Below are 27574 nucleotides of genomic sequence, written 5' to 3' on the forward strand. Positions count from 1 at the left end.
CAAGCTTGGATACTGCTGCCGTAAGTTGATGTTGTGCCTATCAATTGATCTTGGTGCTACTGAAAAGCCAAAGATAGGGCCATTGTTCAAGCCAGCTCTTGAAAGGCCATGTTGGTGCATGTACAGACCCAGGTCTTTTTGCAAGGGACATGACTTCTGGGATCTAGACAAGATGAACAACAAAATAAGAATTTTTTTTTTACCCCATGATCTCATTAGAGGTCAGCATTGTTTTCTATTTCATTCCTTGCCAGATACCTAAAATATGTCATAATATGGAGAAGAGCAACTGTTCTTTGCTCCTGCAATGTTTTCCTGTCTTCTGACAGCCTGGAGTCGTCTCGAAGAATTGAACTGAGGAGGACATCAAACAAGCCTGGCGCATAAATCTCGGAAAACTTCCTCATATCTTCTGCATTGTATAATGGTTGGCCACTATTTTCATAGTGGCTGCTGAGGGCCTTCTGAAATGTCTCCATCATCTTCTCAAACGAAGGCTCTAAAAAATATAAATTTCTTCAATGTTAATTTTATTAGCACTTGATTTAAATCATGTTATGTGTTGTTGGAAAATCTTTTGAGAGATAAAAACATTGGGCATTGGGCTTAATGAGTTGAAAGAGAGAGGGATGTAAATTTTCTGATTTTACTCAGGAAAGTTTCTTCTGTACTTAACCTTTTTGGGAACTTGACGTTTGCTGAATGTCCTTGTTTTTCTGTGGTGTTGGCTGGTTCATTACATTTTCCTATAGAAAAATATTTTTGTTTATATTATTTGTCCATCTGGTTTAGAATAAATTGTTATTATTATTATTTTTAAAAGAAGACAGTGAATTAAAATTGATGAAATTATAATGTTATTTAGTGTGCTTTACCTTATTTTCTGATGTCACTTTTTTTTGCTTCCTCGGAGTGAACATGGGGTGGGACGCGAATTCTTTATCTGCGAGGACTCTGCATTTATTACACCAGTTTGACCCAGGTTTGTATTCGGTAACGCTGTTTCTGCCCACCTCGTCAAATACTCTATACAGCCTGTCAGGGATCGGATGTTTTGATAAGCTTTTACCGTGTCCCCACGAAGATGGGCAGGAGCAGCGTTTGTCCTCGGCAAGTATCAAATTTCTGTGGCTTAAACAAATCCACGATCCCTTCGGTATATCTCCAGCTCTCGATAACGCTTTATCCACTCTTCTGAGCTGCTGTTGACTACACTTTTTTCCTGTCCGTGTTCTCTCTTCCTTTACACATCTGCTTCCGGTGGTCACGCTCAGCATCAGCGACAGTAAACAAATCTCGGCGACGACAAGCTTTCGCATGTCGGCTCTTTTACCACGAAGAACTTTTTTAGTGAATGTCGAAAAAATTTAGTGAACTTGGTGAAGAAAGAAAAATTATCGAACTATCAACTGTAAAAACAAAAACCTTCACTTTTCAGTATTTTGCTTAACTTTAGCAAATTTCTCACCGTCGTTCAACTTTTTTTCGCGTGACGCCGGTTTCTGCAATGGTTTCAATTAAATTTTCGCGCGGGAAATTTTCGCGGCCGGCGACCGGGTACGAGTGCATTGCGCATGCTCGTGCGTTTGACCGCGGTTAACACTTAAAGACACTTTTTGACTCGTCCCAACTCTCTGGTAGTATTAACGTCCAAGATGGCGGGACAACGTTATCCTGAAAACAATTCATGGATCTCGCCCCAAAATACGCCTGCTTTGCAGGCTATTAAGAAACTTGAATCTGTTTCAAATAGTTTTATTAAAAATTCTGTGTGCATAATTTTACACTTTACACTTTTTGTTTTTGTATAAATAAAACATTATTTAATTACAGTGCAAATTTTTTTACAATAAATACGGTAACCAGAAGCCGTGTCATGCAGACTGTTCATTAATGGCAGCTAACCTTTATGGCAGCTGTTGCTTTCATATCCCAGATCAAAACTAATTTATATCTACCCGTAACAACTGTAACAAGATCACTTCATTCATAAATGCAAGGTTTCTACAGTAATCAGAGCAAAAGGCACCCAACAATGTCTTCAGTTCTGTATGGATGAACTTTACCTGACAGAAAATCAACTACAGTTTCATCCCACATTTCAAAGCTGTTTGAAATGGCAGTTGTGTCTTCGTTTGTTTCTGTGTTACCAGTTACTAGGGGAGTTTTCAATTCTGGGTTTGCAGTTCTGATTGCAGCCACAAATGCAATTGGGTTTGGTTCGGTTGAAACAATTACTTCCCGTTCGTTTATTACTACAGCCTCTTTAAGCTTTTCACCCGAGTCAAAAGTATCAGTGTCTTTGTTTGCTTCTGTGTCAATCATCCCACTGACCATTGCTTTATTCACTGGCTCTGTTTCTGGTGGTGGTGTTGAATTTGCTCCTTCAGTTGTACTTTCGGCGGCATTTTCATCCCCTACTAAAGTGTCATTTTCATTAGCTTGCTTGGTTTCATCCCCTTTCTGACAATGAGTTGATTCGTCGCGTATGCCAGTGTCTTTATCTTCCTCTACAAGATTTCTTTCAAACGACAAGCCCTCCACAACACCTCCTTCCAAAGACTGCCTCACGTTTTGAGCAAATGTATCGTAATCGTTGTCCTGTTCGGGATCAAACAAAGGACTCAGAGGATCTTCTAAGTTTGGATTGTACAATAGAAATAATAGTCCCTGCACACAGTCTTCCAAATTGTTTGTCTCGACCCATTCGTTGAACAAATTCAGGCAAATTTCGCCGTTCTCGTCTATGTTTGGATGGTAAATTTGTGTCACACACGTGACATTCGGTGCATCCTTTGGATAATTTTGGAGAGTTACTTCAAAGTCGAATTTTCCACCACAGTAAAGACCATCGTTTGGAACTATCTCGACTTTAAATGATTCGAGATTTTCTTCGTAGTAGCAAACCTCAGCTTGCTTGTTTGAAAAGCTCGCGATGCTTTTCATAAGCTTGTGGAAGTCTTTCGCTAACGTATTTCCTTCCATCCCGCACATTTTGATTCGGTCTTGAAATCCAATGGAAAAAGGCTTATATGACTTTTATCTTTTCAGCAACAATTCATTACCAGTTTGCAATAAGTAGCTTGACGAAATGTTTGAATAAAATGATCGGACAGCTCGCTTTATAGCGTTAATTTCACCAGCACCGCAAAGTTTATGTTTGATGGTGCAACGGCGTGGACACCAAATGATTCCGCGTCAAGAACCAATCACAGCAGACTATAATTGCATCATCTTTATTTTCTTCCGGGGAATACCCCTCGAACGCGGGGTTTGTTCTGGGGGTTTACACAGGGAAAAAGTTTCAAAAGACAAGCTTCTGGACTTTTGTTCTGGTATAGAAAAGAAAACGAAGAGATTTAGATTAGCTAAAACTGTACAGTTTTCTCTTCTTTGTTTTTTTTTTTGTGTATGAGAAATTTATTTTCAAGTACGCGTGCTCCTGAGTAAATCGTCTATTAAAAACCAAATTTTTGGCTCAGCTGCACTCCACTCGAATTATATAAGTTTGGATCGGTACAACTAGAGGGCAAAAGGGCTTTTACCTTCCAATTTAACAATACGTTTTTGTGGGGTAAAAGGAGGAAGGACCAGGTTGACCAGACCTCCGAGTGTAAGGCTGAGTTTTAAAGCCGTGATTATTATTATGATGAGACTTGCAATAATGAGGGGATTATTTTTTTAATATCCTGAACAATATTGAAACAGTATTTTATCTCTGGACGAAATGAGCTTTGATACTGAAAATAAATATTTAATCAGCCGAAAACCCCGGGCGACAAACGGCTGATAATTGAAAACCGTAACATGTGCGCCAGCGATCAATTTACTTCAAGTTAACCACCTGGCATGCGTTCAAAAACTGTGAGGAATCTTCAAACCGGTAGTAAAGTCACAAAGATGACTCCGATACACAGACAATTGCTCTATCTTTTCCTTTTTGGTTACATTTTGGAAGCAGTAATTGCATCAGATGGTGTTGGATTGGCAGATTTGGCAAAAGTTTTAGGACAGCTAGCCGGCGGAGACAATTGTGTATTTAAATGTCCCAAAGGTAAGATCTTCCAACGACCGGTTTGAAGCGCCTCGATCAATAGCAAAATAGACTCTACTTTAAGAGTAACTAACACCTTACTGAAACAGACTACAAGTGCTTGTTTGAAAGAGACAGCTAATATATATATATATATATATATGTGTGATTTGGTTTAATACGCTACACTGACTGCTCCTATTATTGCCTTATAAAAGTCATGTAAATAATTAGCACGGTGACGGTCATTAATAATGGTTCCGAATGTCACACCAGAAGCGATCGACTAGACTACCTTGAAGCGATCTTAAGGAGCCCTGAACACCCGATATACCCACCGTTATTTCCTTTTTTTAGTCATTATCTTAACTATGAAAAAACATGGCAAACAAAGTTGTGCACAAACATAACATCATTCCTTTAGCAGGTTTCAAATAAGATGACCTGGTGTATTTTGATTGGTTGCCCATATGATCCATTTATTTACTCACCTGTGAAATTGACCGTGGGGTACATAACCAAAAGTAACTAATGCTTTCAAGAATTTTTTTTTTAACTAAAGAAAAAAAGTATATGCCTCTCACATACATTTTTGAAACTGATAATTTCTTTTTTTGACAGGACACAAACCTCTTGCTAATCCAAAACACATACCATCATCAGATGGCTGTGGTTCCATGGGAATCAAGGTATAATTCTGAAACTACTTTAACCCTAATATCAGTGTGTTTATTATTCACTCTGTTCCCAACACATTCTTGTTGAAACGAATGAGAATTTATTCAACAATCAAGTCATTTTTAATAGGAGGCAAGTGTACCTTTGCTTCCTGCCTCCAACCCCCAAGTGACCTCCAAGGTTATTACAACTAAAAACATGGAACATTTCAAAGAGCCTGTGAACAGGCTCAGAATTGGAGCAGGGCAAAAAAATGGCAAGTAGAGCTAGAGTGTGACCAATAATTTTTCACCCCACTCCACTTGGGAGCCTGTTCACAATCTACTTTCAATAGATTTGACTTCTTAAGTTTTTTGTGTATTTCAGATTGTAAAATATAGTTTATGTCCAAAATAGTTTTGAGTGAAACTGGGGTGTGGCAAGAAGAAATGCTAGCCTGACTGATTATTCTTTAACCATGGGCTATAGAGGGAACTTCTGTTGTGAAAATCAAGATAAGCAATACAACTAAAGACATTTTTGTTGTGTTGTCACTTACACACATGCACTGTCATTACTTAAACTGGGCATATACCATCCCTGTTGCAGTTAATTTCTGTTTTTCCTTTGTATTAAATTCATTAACATACCATACCTAAAAACAATGGAAAAATAAAAATTAACTGAAATAAAAAATTAACTACAACATCCCCCTCTATATTGTGTTTATTTCTTTTCTGCAGCTTGACACAACTCACTTCGCTGGCTTTACCAGATGCTGTGACCTCCACGACAAATGCTATGACACATGTAACAATGACCGCAACCAATGTGATGAAGATTTTAAATCTTGTCTAGACAATGAGTGCCTCTTAACAGGGCTTGGCAATCGCCTGCCTAAAGAAGAGCTGGAGGCTTGTCAGAAATCTGCAGACCTTATGTATTCAGGGACTTATGCTCTAGGGTGCATGTCTTACAAAGAAGCCCAGAGAAATGCATGTCTCTGTAATGGAAGAAAAATAACTAAGAACGAAATGGACGAACTTGAGAGAGATGAGGAATTATAACCCATCATAAAATTAATACTTGTTGTATATCTACTTTCAATTCAATTTATTTATTTGAAAAGTACATATTTGATAGCGAATCAGCCTATAAGACTTTTGCCCTTCCTGGCTTTTGTCTTAATCAAAGAAAAGAAAGTTACAACCATGAGTAAAAAAGCCAGGAAAGCCATCTGTTATACACAGGTAACAGTAGATTTGATACTTAAAGCCAATAACATTTCACCTCAAATGAGCAGCACAAGTACAAGGCAACATCCATCACATTTCCTTTTTATCAATTTCTTCAAAGATTCTGGTGGTCTGCTAGTGTTAATATTTGTGCTATTTTTAATAAAAAAAATCATGAAACTTCTGTTTGGCAATTAAATAATTCTTTTTTGCTCCTCACCCTACCCCCAACCTTCTGTATAGCACTTAGCAATAATACAGAAGCAGTATACGTATTCAGCCAAGAGACTATGATTACTAATAGTCTATTATAAAGATTCTGCAAATCAACTTTCAAAACTTTATTCCATGCACCAAGATATTGGTGCTCACTATCTTTAAAGTTTTAATTCTCTGCACTGAAATTTACAGTATTTTACCTTACTTACATACACCCACAGATTAAACTTACTGTTACAATTCTATGCCAATACCTATTTAACAATAAATATTAGTCATCCACTGATGACAGATTCTGTCCAATGCAACAAATACTTATCAGCAAGGTTGTTGCAAGACCACTTGAGCCAAATTTTTCCTTCATACAAATGCATATTAGTGTGTCCCTTTTGACTGTCAAGCAACTGATTATGCATACAGCAGCGTTCTTTCTTACTGCTCCACAAGTCAGTGAAATACAGCCATGTTTTATACCCTTCCAACCCCAATGTCCTTCTCATAAAGTTGCAATTCTGCATTTTCCACATTCATCAAAGACATCGCCAAACAGGAATTCTGCATGTCCAACCCAGCTAATCTGCTTACAATCAGTCTAACCCTGCCAGACCAATTTCCTGTACTCTCTGCAGCTGGAGAGGGAAATCATTTACAATTTTGTGTCAGAGCATTGGTCATAGTAAGAACTATATCAATAATAACTAGGAAGGGATAATACCAGCAATATTATAGAAACCTAGCTAGGCCCTGCAGATTCATCACAATTCTTTGTGGAAAAATATCCTGCTAATAAAACAATAACTAGCCTAATATCGTTAAATTAGCAAAATGTATACAGCTTTCTCCCACTGCTTGCTACTACAGAGGCAGCTATATACACACGTAGGCTATTTTTGTTTTCCAACAATGGGCCACTATTATTTTATTTAATGAACCTGGGGCCCAATTCTCCAAAGTTGCCATACATTTTCAGGCTTGCAATCAAGTACTCAAATCAAAATCTAAAGAATAATAGCAGAGGTCCTAGCTAACACACCAGACCATTTTGTTTTGTTAACTGATGGTTTTATCATGTTATCAGCAAAACTATTGAAACCTCTATCTTGAAGGCAACAACAACAGCTTCACTGGCCTGTAAATTACTGGGACGTTCTAGAAACTGGTCCCTGGCCCCAAACAACTAAGAGTGACAAATTTGTCCTTACCACATTCTGCACCTCCATCAATGTCCTTTTTTTATAATATCATTTCTTCTTTTTCACTGGTCGGCCTTCTCGCTGAATCCTGAGGAACTCTTCTCGTTTCAGCTGAGCCAGGTTTTTCAAGTCTTGAAATGGACGCTCACTTTCACTTGGAGTCTTTGGAATGCCTAACTGACGACGCACTGAAGGAACCTTAAAGGCTATGTTCTGTGTCAGACCAAAGAAGGCTGAAACAGCCCAGTAAAGGGACATGGCCTGAAAATCAGAAACATGAAAATAAAGTAATGTTCATTTATGCAAGAAATCGTAATTGAATTAAATAATCATTGGATGAACTTTTTTAACCATGATAATAATTATAATATTTTGACTAAACAGTGCCTGTAACCATGGACCACTAGTCTTATTAACTGATTTCATCATAATTAAGTTAAAAGAAACAGTTTCTTCCTGATCTATCAGGTTTAAAAAAGTTAAAATTATATTAACATTGCCATTTGCATGGTTTTTAATATTATACACAATGATAATTAGATATAAATTAAACGTCACCATGCCATAGTTTGAAACTGATAATAATGATTTATTATTACAAGCCACAAAATTAATAATCACAACATGATTATATAAACTGGTTCAATCCTAGGAAGAGTTGAACAAACTCTAAGGTTAATGACAACTTACTGCAGGGACCTGTGAAGCTACAACCACCATTCCCACAGACACAATTCGCAGGGTGTTGGTCACAATCCGTTGGAACTTTGTTGCTTTATGTCGTCGCAATGCATTGAGCTGACCACAAGAGAGAGAAAAAACACTCATGTGAGAATCAAACATACTGTATAAAACTTGAGTGATTACCATAATATAAAGATGAATTAAACTAGAAATAAAAGCTGCTCACTAATATATGGCTCCTATTTTTCCATAAAATGCAGAAACTGTACCACCACCAGGAAGTGCATGGATCTTTTCTGATAAATTGAGGAACACACTTTGATTCAACAGTTAAGAAAAATTCCTAATTTATACCTCATTTTAAAAATTGACAGTGCTACAGTATTTGACTGGTCACCAAATGCATGTTTTTCACAGATTTAACAGGATCCCCCTTTAACCAACTTTGGGAGCCAAATTAAGCAAAGGAAAGGAGTCCAAGCAAGAATATCCAGAGGCGAGACCTAGGTTAGGATAACTAATATTATTTAGTTTAATGTAAGTTGTTGATTTTGGTCTTAAATGTGACACACCCTTTTTGGTAAATAAAATATCCAAGAGAAACAAACTGGCAACAGTGTGACCTGCTCCATATGAACAGGTGGCCAAATAGGCTAAGAACACCTGTTGCATTATAAGACAGTCTTTTGGAAGCTGAGAGCATTTTGATGTTTCTTTTGAACTGATCAAGTTTTAAACAAATCTACACATTATTCAAACAAATTTACAAAAATATAGTTCATGCAAGTACCAAATTACTGCCATAGCAAAGGAATCAATTCTTTTATTTCTATCTTAGGTAAATGTAAGGCCATTAGTTTGTGCCTGCTTTGACGTTTGCCGATGTAAGTTGAAACTGTTTGGAATCATTCTAAAACTGAAGGTCTAAATAATTTCTATTTTCACTTTACAGACCAGTCTTGTAGCTTTGCCTCTGTTAAGGATGTTTAGTCGGGGCTGTCATAAAGAGCCAGGGGCTGGGGATCTTTCCTGGCTACTATGTATATGGTGCCCGGCTTCTTTCAACAGGAAAAAGAAGAAAAATAGAACCAAAAGAAATCCCTAGCTGACCCCAGTAATGTAGGAGCTGCTCATACGGTGTTTCCTCATTGGTTGTAGAAAACAATAACACATCATTGAATTATCATTATTTTCCATTGTTTCACAGTTAGGGTATCGAACCAACTGGCTTTTAAGGTTAGGAGAGGTGCCTAGCTGTTTGATTCCCCACCTACTTGTTGTATTTACCTGGCAACTAGAAATCTTAGTGATAACCCTGTTAGTCCACAATAACAGTTGGACAATCAATTGATATTATTACCCTTTCAAAGCAAGCTTTCTGTAACATAACTGTCTTGAACAATTTCTCAGTGGTTAAAGTTAACAACTAAGAAATTTGATGTAAACAATCTACAATCACTAATGTCCATCATCATAAGTGACAACAACTTGTGGGTGAAGATAACTCATGACAACTCAAAGCACTAAAATTATTGTAGACCGTTTTAGCATGTCATGAGCCACATAAATCGCTACAGTAAGACTATGTCAAAGTGAAAAAGAAAACAGCACAATAGATATTATTTGAAAAATTGACAATATCATCTATGATAATCCATTATTTTCAAAGTTATTCATCAACTTCAGAACGAAATTTATTTTTAAAAAAACTTTAAAAATTGTTACAAGTATATAAAAATTAATCCTGTTAATATGCATGATATATTATTATTAAAATTGAAGATAATATTATTATATTATTGCATTTAAGATGTCAAAGCAAAATCAGCCTTCTGAATGTTCCAAAGCAATGCAAAATTGTAAAATCTCTATCATGAGTACCTAAGGAATCTTCTTCAAACTCAGTTAAAAATTTTTCATCACAACAAAAAGTAAATTCTCATTAAGTCTTTGCACTGTAAAACTGAAGTAACAAAAATTAATGGTAAACTGCATTACTCCAAGATGGCATAGCTTATTAAGAAATAGACACATGATTTTTGAGACCAATATAAGAGTGTCAAATTGGACAAAAGTTTGACACCCATATTTTCAAATACTTTTTCCACTCCTAGATGAAAATTTTGCCACATAATTATTTCTTGTCAACACCAAATGTGTCCGTCAACTTTGTCAACAGTATGAACAATCAGCATCAGGCTGCCTTGACGAGCAGGTGACCATTGATCACCTGTTGCTATGTCACAGGTGGCTTCTAACATCCAAAATGCACATTTCTTTGAAAACAAAATTCAATGGGACTGTTAATCCTTCAAAACATCACTTAAAAACCATATTTCCAGCTAATCTGTATGGCCATCATTTTCATCACGCAGCAAAAAGTGAGAAAATACTGAGTGAGTTTGTTGTGCAATTTTATTTCTTTAAAGCTACAAATTTTTCTTTCCAGGACCACACCTAATTATAAGCTCCACCTTACAAATAACCTACAGCCAGACTATAAACAATGAGGTTAGCTTGACCTGATTATGAACACAACAGCACTCCACACCCTTCATCTACAATCCTCGCCCTTAAAAACCTGGGTTGTTTATTGCCCACACAACACTAATTGCAGGACTAAACCCCGAGCAAGGGGTATTTAATTGCTCCAACGGAAAGTTGCTCCTGACCAGTTCAGTAAGTGAAATTATCTTGTTCTGAAAAATTATTACAACGACCACTAGTTTGAAATGTTGCAAAAGAGAAATGACCCATGTTTGGAACAGAAAATGAATATTTGTCATGGGAACTTAAAACTGGAAAATTTAAACATTGTTTTTCTATCTTCTATTTAATTCATAAACTCTTTTAAGAATCTCTTCTGCATGATAATGATTCAAAGAATTACACCTTTCAGTATTAGAAGAACAAACCACCAAATATTACATGACAAAAAAGAAAGTTCAGTCAGTTTTTACTTGCTTGTTTTCATAACAAATCATTAACAAAACATGTTTACAACACAGTAGTTATGAAGGAAAAAATATGTTTTTGCTAAGTGCGTAAATTAATCTTCACCTGCTTAAGTTTATAACTTAAATGTTAAAACTTTACAGCTTAACTTTAATGTTCAAACATTAATTTGCACTCAAAGATTTGATATTATATTTCTAGAGAGTACTGAATGTACATTTAACAGACCAAGTAACTGTTTATAGAATTGAAAACAGTCAAGTTTTTAAAACATGTTGACAAGGCTTTACTGGTCAGCAATTTCAATAACCTAACTTATGCTATATGTTTTCTTTAGAAACCAACAAAGTTTAACTTTAATGTTCAAAAATTAAATTTGCACTCAAAGATTTGATATAAATGGATTTCTAGAGAGTACTGAATGTACATTTAACAGACCAAGTATAAACTGTTTATAGAATTGAAAACAGTCAAGTTTTTAGTACATGTTGACAAGGCTGTTCTGGTCAGCAATTTCAATAACTTAGTTTTGCTGTTATGTTTTCTTCTTTAGTAACCAACAAAGAAACATTTAGTTTCCTATTTTTTCTAGCACCATGTTTATGCCAAACAGCAACTGGCAATTTGTACCACTTGACAAGTTTTCTCTTTACCTGTTGATTACTGTTCATTTTATATATATCTACCAAAAAATAGTAGTTTCCAGCCAGTTTCATCCCTAGAATTATTCTGCACAGTTTTGTCTCTTCATTTCCTTCTTTGAGAAATCGTCAACTTGAATTTGATGTTTGCTGTTTGCTGTAATAAAGCCTGTGATTCTAAATCTCTCTGACGTAAAATTTCCTTCTGCCATGTATCTTTCAGCAACATTACACATAACTATTAAAGTATTGATCTCTCAAGTGTGCTATTGAATATAATACTGACCTCAATATTGGTGAGATTAAAGATACCAACAGCAAAAGGTATGATCAGGGTGGGGTCTGCTACAGTAAGGTCAGGAAACCACAGGGCACCCTCATTTGCTATCTCAGGACAGGGGAGGATAACATCACCATCTAAAACAGACATTGATAGTTTCAATAATTCTTACAAGCAAATCTTTAACATCTGGTTACAAAATGCCACACTAAAATGTTTTTAATATTACAGCAAGGAGCCCAAAAGTGTGATCTTCTTTAATTAGCTCAGTTTTTTTTTTCATGCAGACATTAACCAAACAGAAGTCAAGGACAGTTTCCAGCTGACTTCTGATTGGATTAAATCTATACAAAAGAATCGCTGTAAAAGTTAAAAAACATTTAAAAAGATGACAACATTTTGGAGGTCAACTTATGTCATAATCAAGTCATTAAATATGAAGAACATTTGAGTGCAGTATTTAATATCCAAAAGTTTAACAAAGTCACTTCTTATCTAAATTAGCAAATCTTACTTTTATTAATTGTTGTGTACTATCTTTAGAGAAACATGCACACATGGCCAAAAAACATTTCATCCCGTACCATTTCAAAATAAGCTACAATCCCAGACAAAACTACTTGAGAAAGTTTTGATGATGATGATGAAACTTTATTAAGGTGTCTAAAGAAGCCTCCTAGCTATGTAACAAAACTATTTCCAAAATGACGCCTTTGCGAAAAGAAATCCCCTTCCCCCAGTTCAACGTTGCTTCCTACAAACACCAAGGGATCAGGCTTTCTTTTGAATAGACAACAACATTGTTTTCAGGGGAAGGGGGAGAAGGAAGAACCGGGAACAGCTAAGATGTTTAGAAAAATGCTCTTCAAGTATACAATTTTCTCAACAGTTTTGTCCAAGATTGTAGCTGACATCCCCTCATATCAGTTTGTTTATTTTCAGCTTGAACATCGGTAGGTATCCTTGACGGCCAATGGCTGCAGCACCTAACTTCCCTACTTACAAGTGGTGGGAAACAGATGACAAGACAAAACGCCTTTACACAGAGCTGTTGGCAGAAAAACTCTCCAGCCCAAGAAAAACATTAGGAACCTCACTCAGCAGAAAGCCATCAAATGGAAAAGACGTGAAAGGCAGACTAACATCATCCCCTAAACATGAGGTACATGTACTGCCTACAAATGATTATTCCAAAGAGAAGGAATCTGTCAGAAACAAGCAGGATGAAAAAGGGGATGCAGTGGATAAGCATGGAAAATACACTTTTGAAACAATCACCATTGACACACTTGCTAAATATGAATACATTAAGAGTCCAAGGAAGAGAGCTGCAGCCACAACTGTACCAGTGAGTTTCTTTGAAAAAACCAGTACAATGCCGGATAACAAAGACGTCAGGGATAAGACTTTGCCTTCACAGGCAACATCAGATCCCTCGACCTCCAATGGTCACTATCTCATCTCACAGAAGATGAGCTCAGCAAAAACTGAAGCTCCAAACTGGAAATTAGACAAAGGTGCTGTCAAAAAGGCTGAAAACAAGAGTGTTGGGATTCAAAAAGAAAAACCTTCACGTTCTATGAAACTGAAAGAAATTCCCGAGTACACTTCATCAGAGTCAAGTGAAAACTCGGCAGATGAAACAGTGATCATAGGAAACAAGGCTGCTGACAAGGGGAAAAAGTTGCAGACACCTCTCCTCGACTTGAAAGAGGTCAGTGACAAGAAAAAAGCCGCTAAAACTGATCAGCCCTTAAAGATTGAGGAGCTAGGCACCAAGTTCCAGCTTTTGTCTGAGGAAGTGGCACAGCTTGAGTTCAAGATGTTTGAATTTTCTGATGATATTCAAAAATTGAAGCAAGCCATGGGCTTCAAGGAAGCTGATACAGAACGAACACAAGAGAATAAAAGCACTGCTGAGAAGAATAAGAGTGACTATGGAGTTACTCGTCAGAAGAGCTTCACATATGCCGATAAGTTCCACAGTAAAGCTGTGTTGATGAAACAGCAAGCATCACCAAGTAAGATGCTTTCTGCTAAGCCTGGTAAATTTCTTCCAGGTAAACTAACGCTTGAAAGTACAAGTACGGAGGAGGCAATGGCTGAATTGAAGAAGAATGAGGCCTTAAATCAGATCATCAGTAAAATTAAGGAAGAAGAACTCTCTGAAGACGACATACAGGAGATTCTGCGCTGTGCCAAGGACAAGTACATCAATAAACCAAACTACCTAGAGGAGCTGGGATATGTCCGAAAAAATGACTAAGTTCAGCAGATCTATAAACAGTGGCTGAAGAAGTTTGACAAAAAAACTGGATGAAAGAGACCTTGGACAGAACTGCAGCTTGGTTAATAAGTTGAGAATTTTGGCTTCTGGAATTGACTTTTTCTAAAGAAAATCAATGTATAAGCAAGTTACAAGGCTTTCTGAGGTTAAGCAAGAGGCGATTGTTATATTACATTTGACGGCGCACAAGTGGTGGCCTTGCAAAAGCAACTTTTCAAATGCATCAAGCAAACTGAGAGGCTACAGTCATAGTATCACTGACAATAAACACATGAACCATTAAGAGGACTAGAGATAAGCCACGTAGGTTAATTAAGTGATTTATTCAGAATTGGAAAGATCACAAACTAAATAGTTAAAAGTAAAAAAAATTGGAGGCACTGTTTTTTATCATTGAGTCATACAAAATATACCATCCCAAATTTAAAAAGAAGGGTCACTTCTGATAGCATTTTATAAAAAAAAAAACTCTTATCTCAAATCTCAATTGATTTTTCTCTTCAACCCCTAACATTATTGTTTCCTTGACTTTGCCTTTATGTAATGATACTAAATATTTAAATTTATTTATGGAATAATATTTATTTTAAAAGTTAAACCCTAACCCTCAGCTGTTCTGTTCCACCTAGATTAGCTTTTACTACCTACAGGACATTAAGTTAATTCTTTCAATAACATTATTGTTGTTGTAGTTGTTGTTGTTAAGCTGCTTAAATAATAATCATCATCATCATCATCATCAACAACAACAACTATTTGAACAGAAACAACTTGATAAATTTTAACTTTGAACAAAAAAGTGAGAAAAATATAACAACATGGTTATGACGTAAGTAGGTTGAGTATGATCATCCGGGTAAACGTAGTCCTGAATAGGACTGTCATTGTTGACAGTGACTGTGTTTTGACAACCTGTATGGTAGTCATCCCAAAGTCAAACTGAGTTGCATCACGTCAGTTGATGGTATTAAAAAGGTTCAGTCAGTACATATAGTTAGCACATCTCACATGTATTTTAGCAGTTCAGCCTACAATGAAGTTGCCATCATCGTTATGGTTTAACACAAGTAAGTCCATGTATGTCCTGCCCACTAGGCCATCAGTACAGGTTCACTATTATATAATAATATTTTATTAGCCATATCCAGGCATTTTAGCCATAATTTAAACACTTTGCCCTGGTAATGCATCTATCTTCTCCTAACAAAACCACAAACCACTTATTGTTTTGTTACACAATTTCTCCTCATTAGTAGCACAAGAAGAGTATAACGGTAATAGAGCTTCAATGTGTAGCAAAAAGAGAGAGTTTGAAAGGTCATATAAATGAATAAAGAGGGCCACATTAATGTACATTTTTTGTAATTTTTGAATAGAATTGTATTTTGTAATCTTTGTACTAAAAACTATGCTGGTATATACAAAAACAAAACAGGTGTATTTAATATTATAGCTTGCAATTAAAAGTAAAACTTATCCAGATTTTGATCAAAAAGAATTCATGATCTTCTGACTTTTAATTTATGTACTGTAAAGGCCTGGTTCAGATGCCTCAGATTACATGAGCCACTCCGAATGTGAATATAGGCTGACCCAAATTAATTTAGGTCACTGAGCTGAATATTGATTCAGACGTGATCTTTATTCCAGCCAAACTTAATTCAAAGGGAAAAGTCAAAATGCACTAAAAATACAATACCAAAGTTCATGCAAGTGGTTTGGCTCATATAAAGCTCCGCATCTGAATCAAGGCTGGTCCACAGCTGTTATTCTTCTCGTGGAGCTACATGTAGGTGTTGAGAGCCATTTCAAGCCATACTTCAAATTAACTTAATTCACTGAATTCAATTTGGCTCATGAGAGTACAGTATCTGAACAGGGCCTTTTTAATTCTACAAATATCTAAACGAGACCCAATAGTCCTTCTTCAAACTCAGTTTTTTTAGAGATAGGAAAAAAAAGCCCACATCCTTTGAATCCACCACTTATCCCTTTAAGGTGACTCGACCCAGTTTTTTTGGGGGGGTACCATCCTACTTTGAAGCTCTCTGGTATCCCCACCTTTACTTTTATCGTAAGTCTAACACATAGAATGGATAACATATAGATCAATCTGCAATATAACATAAAATTTTTGGCGATCGGAGTAAATGTCACGTGGTTATAATGCCACGCCCCTTTGAGGTCTGAGTCGAAAATCGGCTGTTGCCAGCATTTTTTTGTGAAAATCTCTCGGCTACACATAGTGCGCATTAGTGCCTTGCGCTGAACAGAGTTTCACCAAAATCGCAAAGACCCAATTCGAGAAATTCAGCGGTTTCCAAATTTAGGTCATAATTTATGCGAAAATGATAAGCAAACTTTACACGGATTATATCTAATAAACCAAGAGATTCATCCCTTTATTTTGGGCATCGTTATAACAGATGGGTCCTTGCAAGTCAGCAAAACGCTTTAGGGCCTTGTAAATGCGCGCGATTTCGAGCAAAGCAAACATATAGAAATTATAGTTTTTGCTATTTGTTGATGTTTGTCAGCGTTTGAGAGTCCTTCTCACGAAAAAAGCATTTTCTTAAAAATTCGTAGTTTTTTTTCCTTCAAATTTTTTCAGGGCCACAATTGATTAACTAACTACCCGGACTCTGAATTTCATGGTCATTGAAAAACTGTGACATTATCTTCTATAAGCTCAAACTTGAGTAAACATTGAAGATTTTTAGCGTTTTGGCTGAGTTTGTGCTTTGGGAGTTGTCTATTGTTTCTAGTCTGTCATTATACAGCATTCTTGTTCAGCACGCGTGCAATGACCGCGCTTGGCTGACTTCCGAATGCTCACCGAGATATTCCCGTCACGAGTTGGTTTAATTATTGGCTTGCATTAAACCTATGAAAAAATGATATTTTTGTAATAGTAAGTAGACTTAGTGTGTAGCACTTCTTGATTTTTTTGCAAAGACACAAGAAGCACGAGAATTGATTAAAAATTGTTAGTTAAACCTCTTTGTATCACGCGATGGCCTGTCTCACTGTACCAAATTTATAATATCTCGGTGAGCATTCGGAAGTCAGCCAAGCGCAGTCATTGCACGCGTGCTGAACAAGAATGCTGTATAATGACAGACTAGAAACAATAGACAACTCCCAAAGCACAAACTCAGCCAAAACGCTAAAAATCTTCAATGTTTACTCAAGTTTGAGCTTATAGAAGATAATGTCACAGTTTTTCAATGACCATGAAATTCAGAGTCCGGGTAGTTAGTTAATCAATTGTGGCCCTGAAAAAATTTGAAGGAAAAAAAACTACGAATTTTTAAGAAAATGCTTTTTTCGTGAGATTGACTCTCAAACGCCGACAAACGTCAACAAATAGCGAAAACTATAATTTCTATATGTTTGCTTTGCTCGAAATCGCGCGCATTTACAAGGCCCTAAAGCGTTTTGCTGACTTGCAAGGACCCATCTGTTATAACGATGCCCAAAATAAAGGGATGAATCTCTTGGTTTATTAGATATAATCCGTGTAAAGTTTGCTTATCATTTTCGCATAAATTATGACCTAAATTTGGAAACCGCTGAATTTCTCGAATTGGGTCTTTGCGATTTTGGTGAAACTCTGTTCAGCGCAAGGCACTAATGCGCACTATGTGTAGCCGAGAGATTTTCACAAAAAAATGCTGACAACAGCAGATTTTGGACTCAGACCTCAAAGGGGCGTGGCATTATAACCATGTGACATTTACTCCGATCGCCAAAAATTTTATGTTATATTGTAGATTGATCTATATGTTATCCATTCTATGTGTTATACTTACGATAAAAGTAAAGGTGGGGATACCAGAGAGCTTCAAAGTAGGATGGTACCCCCTAAAAAAAACTGGGTCGAGTCACCTTAAGCCTCAATAACAACATAAAAAATTCTCCACACTGATCTCCATACTTTACCTTAAAGGAATGATAAGTTTAGAGAATTTTTTGATAATGGTGATCATTTTATTCACATTCTCAAACCCTACTCTCTTGATAATGTGTTGATAATCTTTGGCAAAAATTAATATAGATATTAAAGAAGGAAATTTTTTCCATACATGTAATACCATTAGCACCAAGGTTTGTTGGTTAGAGATGGAGGAGTATAAATAACTTAGTTTGCAAGTGGTCTGCCAGCTAGAAGCTTAATTCATCTATGATCTTTGGATTACCATTGTGAAATGATAGCTCTAGGCCTGAAAATTTGTCTGTATCTATGACATTTTATCATTGTACCTGCTTTTCTCTGAGATGGAAAAAATCCTGTCAGGTTTCTGAATGACAAGGATAAAAAGAACCACAGAGGCAGTTGGATCCAAGGCAAAATGTACATTTTCATTGGATTGCACCCCTCAGACTGGTAGTAGTCGTATATCATTTTACGATGCTAGACAATGGAAAGAAATAATACCAGCAAGTTATTATGTTGTAGTGGCAAGTAAAAAAATTGGTGAAGTTCTGAGCAAAGGAGTATAGCAAAATAATGACTGGCTGAGGGGATTAAATGCCCAAGTTTAATATGAACCCACTTTTTGTTTGTCTCTCAGTGTTGAGATAATGTTGGCTAGGTACCACCACACTTTTCCTACAATATATTAGCCTATGCAGCCAGTGATTTTGATACAAATAGTTATGGTGAGTCCTGGGACTCATCTTGTGAAAACTCATGAGTCCCAGTCCAGAACCAATTAGTCCCGTTTTTAAAAAATAAAGATCCAGATCCTGAGATAGCGGGGGGGTCCTAGTCTCCAAAAATTTTTGTTCAGTTTTCTGCCGCTGCATGTAACTAGACAACCAGACAGTTAATCTGGACAGAATCAAAGACAGAATCCAAAACTCTGTATTACAGTATACTTAGTCCTTCTATTTTAAAGCACAACAAAGGCTAAAAGAGATATGCACCGTTAAACAACAGCCATGGTGTAATAAATGCCACAGAAATTACACAAATGGGATATTTCTACAAATACTCACATTCAGATCGATCGATCGATCTTTGCGTCCTATGGCACGAATGCAATGAATAACTGCCATTATTTTCCGTCTTTGGGGATTTTTATGCGTCAGGGACACAGGACACAGAGGTAATAAAATTACTGTGTAGCATGCAGTGGTTATTTTTTGGGGTTAATTTTTTATCCTAGTCTTTATCTAACACAAAGAATCAGAATCATGATGGATATGATACAAAATAAAAACCTCAATGGGTACCAGAAAACTGGTGAAAAAAATAATCTCAAAGCTTCAAACTTAAAACCTCATTTTATTAAAACTTAATAAGCAAAGGCTGCTGAAAAGCTACATTGATAGGAACAAATATTTAAGGCCAGTTGCTAACTGCTATTGGTGACCATATTGTAAAAAAATGCAATGACATTCTCAGCTGAACTCAGTCTGTAACTTATTGATCCCCATGGAGCCAGTTGAGGTGATGACTACATTTGAAATTCTCAGGGTGGTTATTCACCTTTGTTGTAAAACTGGAAATTATCTCCCAACAGTGCGCACTCTCATTGATTACTTTGAGGTCACATGACATCTACCAATGAAACTGTTTCCCGGCAAAATCTCTGAGAAGGCACCAGTGCAATATCTAAAGTTTGTATGCTGTCAGCGCGTAACAGTGCACTTTTACCCAGGAATGTTAACCGAGGGCTGCCGTTACAGCATGGTTGAATGAATTTCCAGCTTCAAAATTTCCAGCTATATGACAAATCACTTAAAGGCTGGTCCCTCAGGGAACAGTTAATTTTGTTTCAAAATTAACTGTTTCCTATTATTAATATATGGCTACAATAGTACGTGTGAGCCGCTCGGATTAGCTGTTTTCTTGTAATGACCGTGCATTACTAGCTAGGTGTCCAAGGCATATACAATCTGTGTTTAACTTGATAGTGGACATCCTTATGGACATCCATGTTACAGTCAATTGACAGCTGTCAAAAAAGGTATGTGCTGACCAGTGTCACCTGACTGTATCATGGGCTCAAGTTTACAACTCATTGAGGTGATGTGTCTTTTTAAGTTATCCACTAACCAGTGGTTGGTTTTAATTATTGATCGCAGGCTCAGGTCCATAATGAAAAGGCCATATAATAAATAACTTATTAACCCCTTTTTTTTTCATTGACCAAGGCCTTGATTAATAAGTACTATATATTACCTCAGGAAATAGTTATTCCTACATACATCCTTACCCTCTTCTTGAACAGCTTGTCTGCTTCATCAGCTGATACACCTAGCCTACGGCATTCACTAACCACTCTGTGTTTCAAAGCCTCCGTCATCATGCTGACAGTTGGCTGTCGCAGTTCAATTTCAGCAATAAGTTTGTTCTGGTGTATTGCCAAGGGAACTGTTATAACACTCCTTAACGCAGCTGTGGAGCCAATAATTACTGCCCACCTGCAAAGAAACAAAGCAAGAACATTCCCTATCTATGGCACATGTAAATGTGGCAAATCTTCTACAAAATATGATTTGTTGGGAATAAAAAAGAAAATCGCTTGTACAGGAAAATCATGATTTATAATCTACAGTGTGGCCTCAAAATCAGCTAATAAGAGGTATATAATCCCTTACTCAGAAACAATTGTTCTTATCAGAAGAGCACTAAAGCCCATTTCCAATATTGCACTATAAAAATACTGTCCTGTATTTTAAACATTGGCCAAACCTTTTTTTGTTATTTATGTTTTGTCTTCATTACTAATAAGAGGAACATTTGTATGTATTCCCCAATTCAGGAACAATTGGTGATCAGCGTTAACCATGTAAAGTTGGTGCACACTAGGGCACATGTCCAGGGCTGTCAAAAAGGTTTTAAGTAGCAGGCTGATAATGAATAGTAGGTGGCTTTGGAACTCGCACCAAAGGCACAAGTTCTTGAGGGCCGAGGCATCTAGGAACATTTTGAAAATTAGAGTCTTGAAAATGGCGCTTCCAGGGGTTTTCAAGAGGTATTTTCCACCGCGGATGCCATGTTGTTTGGTCAGAATACACGCAAGATTGAGAACAATGCTGTCGAAATGTCCCAGGCATTCCAAGACATCACACGGTTCGAACGTTTCACAGATCTAAAGCTGTTAGAATATGCATTCAATGTCATTCAAAACTGGGAAATGGATGCTTTACAATCAACGGTGCTTATTTTTTATTAGTAGTTATGGTAGAAGGAGATAAAAGTAGCCAGCTAAATATGGCTAACTAGCCGGCAGTATTGGCTGGCTACCGGCCCTTACTGACAGCCCTGCATGTCAGAGAGACATGTCTGCTCATGTGCTATGAATAGGATACATTAAACATCAAGGTCACTTTGTTGTTGAATCATCATGCACAAATTTATATCTAAACCTTTTGAATTTATATTCAGCAAGTTACCAGTACAGAATTTCTTTCCCAGTTAAAGGATTTTTTCTGTCAAAAAAAATTATCACATGGGGAGAATTGTCCAGCAAAATGTTTTCCTGTATGTTTTCCAAGTGTGTTAAAAAATAATATAATATGTAAGTATGAAAATGTTTAAACACAAACCAAGGAAGATGAGTCCAAGCATGAACTTTCTCCAGTAGTACTTGAAGTGCATATATTGGTGGTAGATCAGGTGAGATAAAGAAATAAGGAGACCATGTTCCATTACTGCTGTGCCTCTTGTATTGAGCTGTACAAGTAACAGGTCCAACAATAACTTGACAGTGGATGCTGTTGTTGCTTCTAGAGGTACTTGACAACTGTACATAAAGCATAGTTTACAAGGACTAAGGAGAGTTTGGTTTAATCACTTAAGGATTAGCTAGGTTGGTAGAGTGCTCAGACCCTGGAGGACATTCACATCGGAGCAGCAAGATTTATTTTTAACATAAAGAATTCTACTCTTAGCACTGAGGTCCTGGCAGCGACAAAATGGAAGTCTTTATCATACATGTACAAAAAGAGGATTGCAACCATATCTTATCAAGCATTTTACAACAGGGCTCCGGCTGGTATAACAGAACATTCTCCATTAAGAAATCTCAGGAACAGTCTGAAACTATACGTGCATTGCCCTAAAAGTGACTTCCTTCGATCTTCCTTCTCTCATCGTGCGTCTATTTTATGGAATAACTTACCCATGTACTTAAAGAGCAAACCCAATATTGGTTCTTTTAAATCTGCTCTTAAAGAAAAATCTGACATTTTAGATAAAATAACATTTAATGGGTTACAGGGAATAAATAAAGATATTGTAAATTATATATATTAAGGCAACAGTCAATTAACTGTTGTTTATCTTGCTAGGTATTTTTTTATTTTTCTTTACTCATTGTAAATAATTCATTGGTTTGTTAATACTGTTATTTACTTTTTTTGTAGATACTTTTTAGTTTGTAGGTCCACATCAGCTCTTTAGCTGCCTTTTTTACTGACCTACATGACAAATAAAGTATGTATGTATGTAGTGCTGGTCTGCAGAGCAGGATGTTGTGGGTTCAATTCCAAGACTAAACCAATACTCAGGGTTTTTTAATAGCTGAAGCTACCTCCTTTTTCCTATAAAATATCTAGACCATACCTTTTCATGGCTAATAGAGGACCATGTAGAACTGTAGGGGCGGATCCAGGATTTTTTTAGGAGGGGGTGCACTCGTCTCTTGCTCTACTTCAACACCAATAAACCACATCGTTTTTTTTTTTGCAGAATACCAGTTGTTTTTGGAAAACCGCAGGTCATCTCAGGGGGGGGCGGGGGGAGTGCACACCCCCTGCATCCTTCCCCTAGATCCGTCCCTGAACTGGCAGTCTCATGTCCAGTAGAAGACATAAAAAGGTGGGGTGTCACGACAACTCAGACCTCAGACCCCCGAATAACTGAGACCCCGGGATGTCCCAAGAACTCAGACTTTCAATTTTCTACCAGATGCTCCGCTCAGACTTTTTCTACCAGATGGTCATCACAGTTTGAAAGTTGACGATAAAAAAAACTTGCGGATTATGCTTTCGTCGGTCGGAATGTTCTTGACGCTCGGCGTGCAAAGGTCTGCGACAATACCCTTTCCTCTGCAGATCACAACTTCCTTCACTGTGAGAAATATTGCTTTCGAAAACGGGCTTCTATTAATAAAGAAAACATTGTTATAACTTACCAGGTAGCTCAGACGCTGTAGCGGTAGCCTCCGAATAGACATCCTGCTTTTATATTTTGGGTTTTAAGGCTTTTATTTGAGAAAACCCTCTCATATACTTACTGGTGGCCGCCATCTTACATAACGCGGTATAACGCAGAGGTACTGCAGGCGCGAGTCAGCGCGAGGCGGGAAGAAAATGATCGTTCTTTTCCAGGCCTACTCCAGAGAAAGCTGCAAGATATGTTTTTGATCCAATCACAAAGGGACTGTTATTTTGGCAAGTTAAGAACCGGATCCTTTTATGTGGCAAAAACTGTTCTCAGGTTACCCTTCTCTACAAATTTTCTTTACCTGTGTTTCAGTTTTCCTTAACAAATCTAAACAATTTTTTAAGCATATCTAGAACTCACATACTACGCGCGCCTATATATATGTCACGGCGTTTTCACAACATGGACTGGTTTATGTTTGGGTAAATTAAATTTTGGAGGACTTTTCCCCACTGATATGGAAGCTTCGCTCCGAAATGAACCCATTAAAATGAGGTATAAGATATCAAAAAGAAAAATTAAACGTGATTTAAAGGTCAAAAATACCATTTTTGGCATTTTTCAGGTCTTCTGGTTTTGCTGACTGCTTTGTGGAACCATAAAGATATTCTACATTCGTTTCAAAAACGTTTAAAAAATAAACTGGCTGGTGAAAACGCCGTGACAAGACTACATTGCATGGAATGTGCTCGCCCCGGTTTCAAAAAATGGGCTCCTGGTAATGGATATAAAATTCACGCAAAAAACACAAACATATTATAGCAGGTTTAAAATCCAAACCCGATATACTGGCTTTTTCATAGAGATCAAGCAAGCTGATAAATTCTGCATTAAATCAATCTAGTTAATTTGCTAAATTCGCAGTACGCACTTCAGTTCGGTCACCAGCTTCTATGAGAAAACACTTGTAAAACGGTTACACTGTAATTTTCAGGGAGTTATAATAACTCCTCTAGTGGGGCTAATTTAACTCCTTACAGTGGAGTTATTTTTCGTGGAGTTATTTTAACTCCAAAAAGGAGTTTAAAGAACTCTTTTTCAGGAGTAAAAGTGACCCCAGGTATTGAGGAGTTAAAATAACCCAAAAAAAGGAGTTATCCTGTACCTCCACTTTCAGAGTTAAATTAACTCCAAAAAGAGTAAAAACAACCCATGTAAGGAGTACAAGTAACCCCATTTCGGAGTAATTTTAACTCCAGACTGGGAGTAAAAAGAACTCTTTTTCAGGAGTAAAAATGACCCCAAATTCGGAGTTAAATTAGGAGTTAAGATAACCCCAAAAAAGGGGTTATCCCGTACCTAAAATTTTTACTCCATTTTTGGAGTTATAATAACTCCCTAAAAATTACGGTGTAAGCTTTAATTTAATGTGAGGGTAAGATAAGATATTTGGTATGTGAAATGAATACGATCTTATCTTATCGAGGCTTTTACTAAATAAAACTATTTTCAAGCAAAATCGTTCCAAACAACTACCGTAAATGCACTCGCTGCCCTGGGCTATGCTGGGTCACTCAGGGCCTCTTTACATTAGCTCGATTAACCGGGCTGGCCCGGTTTCTGAGATCTCGCCTTGCCTCTAAATTCGTTGTAAAGTTTTTGATGAGTTTTTCCAACCGGGATCTCATCCCTGGATGAACACTTCAGCCCGTTGACCGGGATGAAAGCGGTGTGAATTCGGCTGCCCGGATGGCATCAGGGGCACCCAACGACTGTTTTCTGTAAAATATCCGTTTGGAGAAGTAAATATTTCCTAGAATTTACAATTATTTGAGAACGGCTAAAAGTTTCTAGATGAGCCTTCCATTTAGGTACAATTTTTCGAAGCTTATCTGAAACATTCCCTACGAATTTCTGAAGTTTAATTTTTTTACAGTTTACTCCTTATGTTAGGCTAATTTTCTTAGGAAAAAGAAGCCTAAAATTTCGTATTCAAAAAATAATAAATTGATGGAGAGGAATAAGAAGAATTCTCAGTTTCGTAAAACGTTCAATTACAACTAAAATTTTCCGGAAAATAACACGGAAGCCCTTGTAATTTCGAAAGGCCTCAAGTTCCCTTAGGATGACCGAACGGATACAAATTTTGTAGTGACGCTTAGAATCCATTTGCAGAGATCTAGTAAAAGTACTCTGGATAGCCTAAAGAGTGTTTTCCATGTATTTAGGAGGAAACCGTCGTTGGGTGTCTCTGTAGCATCGTGGTGCTTTGCCTACTGTATCATAAGCATCCCATTTATCTGCAGTGATACAGCTATAAGAGTTGCCAATGCTATTACAAGCGCAAAAGTTTTACCTTTGTGTTTCTTCCTGGTTGTTTTCTTTCACGAATTTCGCGCCAGAGCTAGTGCCGGCCTTTTTTCATCTTGGAAACCGAGCTGAAATTTCTCATATGAACCGCAGCTGAAACTGGTCCCGGTAAGCTGGCCAGCCCGGTCAACCGAGCCTACGTGAAGAGGCCCTCTGTTTGTACAGTTTTCGAACAAGTTATCACTAGCTTGCAGCCTAATTGAGGTCGATTGTATGCTATCTTGATATAATCGCCAACTGAGAAGCACTTCTGTTGCGTTTTACGTTGTTAATTTTTATAGAGCGCTCTCCACCCACCCGAGTTTAAGCCTGGCACCAAGACTTCTCAAACTCCACCCCCTGGGCCGTGTCGAAGGTAGGAGTTCCTTTGAGAGACTTGTACCCAGATCCCTTGCAGCCTGAAAGCTGTCTAAAGAATCAGCTTGAGCTGAATTTTCGCATTCATTAGTTCGAGCAGCTATGCTGTTGTTAGAATTGCTTTCAGGAGCAAACCCTTCATTACAAAACGATCCCTTGATTGATCTTTCCTCTTCTAAAGGCTTGTGATGTGAACGGCCTGTTTCGTTGACATTGATTTCAAAGAAATCATGCTGACTTTCGGAAACGTTTGTCCCAGATACGGTGTTCGTATTATTGTTGTTTATTTTGTTGTCGCCTTCACCGTTATTGTTGACATTTTCATCTCCACCTGCTGCCTCTGAACTTTGCTCGTTGTGGCTGCAATATTCAGGCTCAGCAGAACAGTTTGAAAGCTTTGCTTGAAGAGCGAACATTTCAAGTTTCTGAAGACTTTCATGGGGGAGGGGGGCAAAATCAACCGACAGTCGTCCCTTGGGAGTGATACAAGGTGTGCTGGGACGTCTTAACTGATTATAATCAAATCCACTAGATCCATCCCACGATCCTTTGCTGCCTGTAGTGGTACTACAGCCCCGCGAGCGCGATCCCAATCCTACGCATGGGCAGAGATAGCAAAGGATTAAATTGAATTCTTTCCGGAATTGAGGGTTGCGAAAACCATAGATATAGGGATTAAGGGCACTGCTAGCAAACGCACACCAATAACCGGCCTTTCCTAGGTTCAGGACTGCTCGTTCAGTAGAAAGCTCTTTCTCGACACTCACCAAGATGACGTACATGAAGTAGGGAAACCAACACGCTAGAAATACGCCAAGCAAAATCAGCACGGTAACCGCTACTTGCCTATGGGCCGTGGCGGAGTTCGTACTACTCGTGCTTGAAATAGATACTCGACTAACGCGTCGAGTGTGTTGCCTGGCGGAGCAAAAAATGTTGCTGTAGGCAAATCCCATGATGCTCACCGGTAGTACAAAACCGCAAAAAATTACTATGCCTGCGTAGATGATCTGAGCTAGATTGGTGGGAAACTGCACGCCACACTGCGTGGTACCTTAAGAGTAAAGAGAGCAAAAGAAAGCCGTTTTTATCAAAATCTGTAGGCAACAATTCACAGGAATTTTTTTTCGCATACTACACAAGATTGTACCTTAAAGATCATTATACACTTAATAAGCAGGCAGAATGGCTGAGTGGTTTAGGGCGCTGAACTTCAACTCGGTTGCCTCTGGCCAGGAAGCTTGGATTATTCTCGATAGCTGCTAGTTCCGTTGTTTTTAAACATCTCTACAAGAGAGGATTCTCTCTTGATCACTATTATCATTATTATCACACAACTAACATTTCAAAATTAGTTGTTAAGTGGGGGTTATTTGTGGTAGCTGTTGGGTTACGTAAAAAGTAGTCATTAAGGTAGCGTACCTTGTTTGAACTCATAGTTGATGACGTCCAAAAACGGTACAATAGCGATAGCAACTGGCTGAAACCAAGTCCATATAAGGAGACCCAAGGCAAAATTTCGGCTCATGTGCCTGTGGTACA

General features: G+C 37.5%; 5 protein-coding genes and 1 long non-coding RNA gene across 7 annotated transcripts in view; 3 read left to right on the top strand and 3 right to left on the bottom strand.

Moving 5' to 3' along the window:
- The window catches only part of LOC140928577 (uncharacterized), a 5342-nt gene extending 5197 nt beyond the window's left edge, over nucleotides 1-145 (top strand). Inside the window, exon 3 of the long non-coding RNA XR_012164656.1 lies at nucleotides 5-145. This is a non-coding gene — a long non-coding RNA (uncharacterized lncRNA). The remainder of the gene's footprint in view (nucleotides 1-4) is intronic.
- Nucleotides 146-1795: 1650 nt separating this feature from the next.
- Nucleotides 1796-3160, bottom strand: LOC140926989 (uncharacterized). The gene has a single exon (XM_073376659.1). It carries the CDS (start codon nucleotides 2992-2994, stop codon nucleotides 2014-2016), a length of 981 nt encoding a protein of 326 aa, XP_073232760.1. The 5' UTR covers nucleotides 2995-3160; the 3' UTR covers nucleotides 1796-2013.
- A 699-nt stretch (nucleotides 3161-3859) lies between these two features.
- Nucleotides 3860-6109, top strand: LOC140928580 (group XIIA secretory phospholipase A2-like). The gene is made up of 3 exons (XM_073378352.1): nucleotides 3860-4054; nucleotides 4655-4722; nucleotides 5434-6109. Exons 1-3 carry the CDS (start codon nucleotides 3901-3903, stop codon nucleotides 5755-5757), a joined length of 546 nt encoding a protein of 181 aa, XP_073234453.1. The 5' UTR covers nucleotides 3860-3900; the 3' UTR covers nucleotides 5758-6109.
- A 142-nt stretch (nucleotides 6110-6251) lies between these two features.
- LOC140928579 (cytochrome c oxidase assembly protein COX18, mitochondrial-like) lies at nucleotides 6252-23447 on the bottom strand. Its single transcript, XM_073378351.1, has 8 exons — nucleotides 23334-23447; nucleotides 21745-21941; nucleotides 20409-20616; nucleotides 18448-18598; nucleotides 11904-12034; nucleotides 8028-8135; nucleotides 7347-7598; nucleotides 6252-6773 (listed from the first exon to the last, which is right to left on the bottom strand). Exons 1-7 carry the CDS (start codon nucleotides 23373-23375, stop codon nucleotides 7386-7388), a joined length of 1050 nt encoding a protein of 349 aa, XP_073234452.1. The 5' UTR covers nucleotides 23376-23447; the 3' UTR covers nucleotides 6252-6773; nucleotides 7347-7385.
- LOC140928578 (uncharacterized) lies at nucleotides 10515-14338 on the top strand. 2 transcript variants are annotated; one of them, XM_073378349.1, is made up of 2 exons: nucleotides 10515-10700; nucleotides 12840-14338. In XM_073378349.1, exon 2 carries the CDS (start codon nucleotides 12871-12873, stop codon nucleotides 14161-14163), a length of 1293 nt encoding a protein of 430 aa, XP_073234450.1. In that variant the 5' UTR covers nucleotides 10515-10700; nucleotides 12840-12870; the 3' UTR covers nucleotides 14164-14338. The 2 variants fall into 2 exon arrangements, with proteins under 2 accessions (XP_073234450.1, XP_073234451.1); XM_073378350.1 differs by having other exon boundaries at nucleotides 12855-14338.
- Nucleotides 23448-25950: 2503 nt separating the features above from the next.
- The window catches only part of LOC140926187 (uncharacterized), a 9836-nt gene continuing 8212 nt past the window's right edge, over nucleotides 25951-27574 (bottom strand). The window contains exon 4 of the mRNA XM_073375971.1: nucleotides 25951-27086. Coding sequence (XP_073232072.1) covers nucleotides 25951-27086 — 1136 coding nt within the window. The remainder of the gene's footprint in view (nucleotides 27087-27574) is intronic.

This window comes from Porites lutea, chromosome 2, assembly GCF_958299795.1.
Source record: "Porites lutea chromosome 2, jaPorLute2.1, whole genome shotgun sequence".
In the NCBI taxonomy this organism is placed as follows: domain Eukaryota; kingdom Metazoa; phylum Cnidaria; class Anthozoa; order Scleractinia; family Poritidae; genus Porites; species Porites lutea.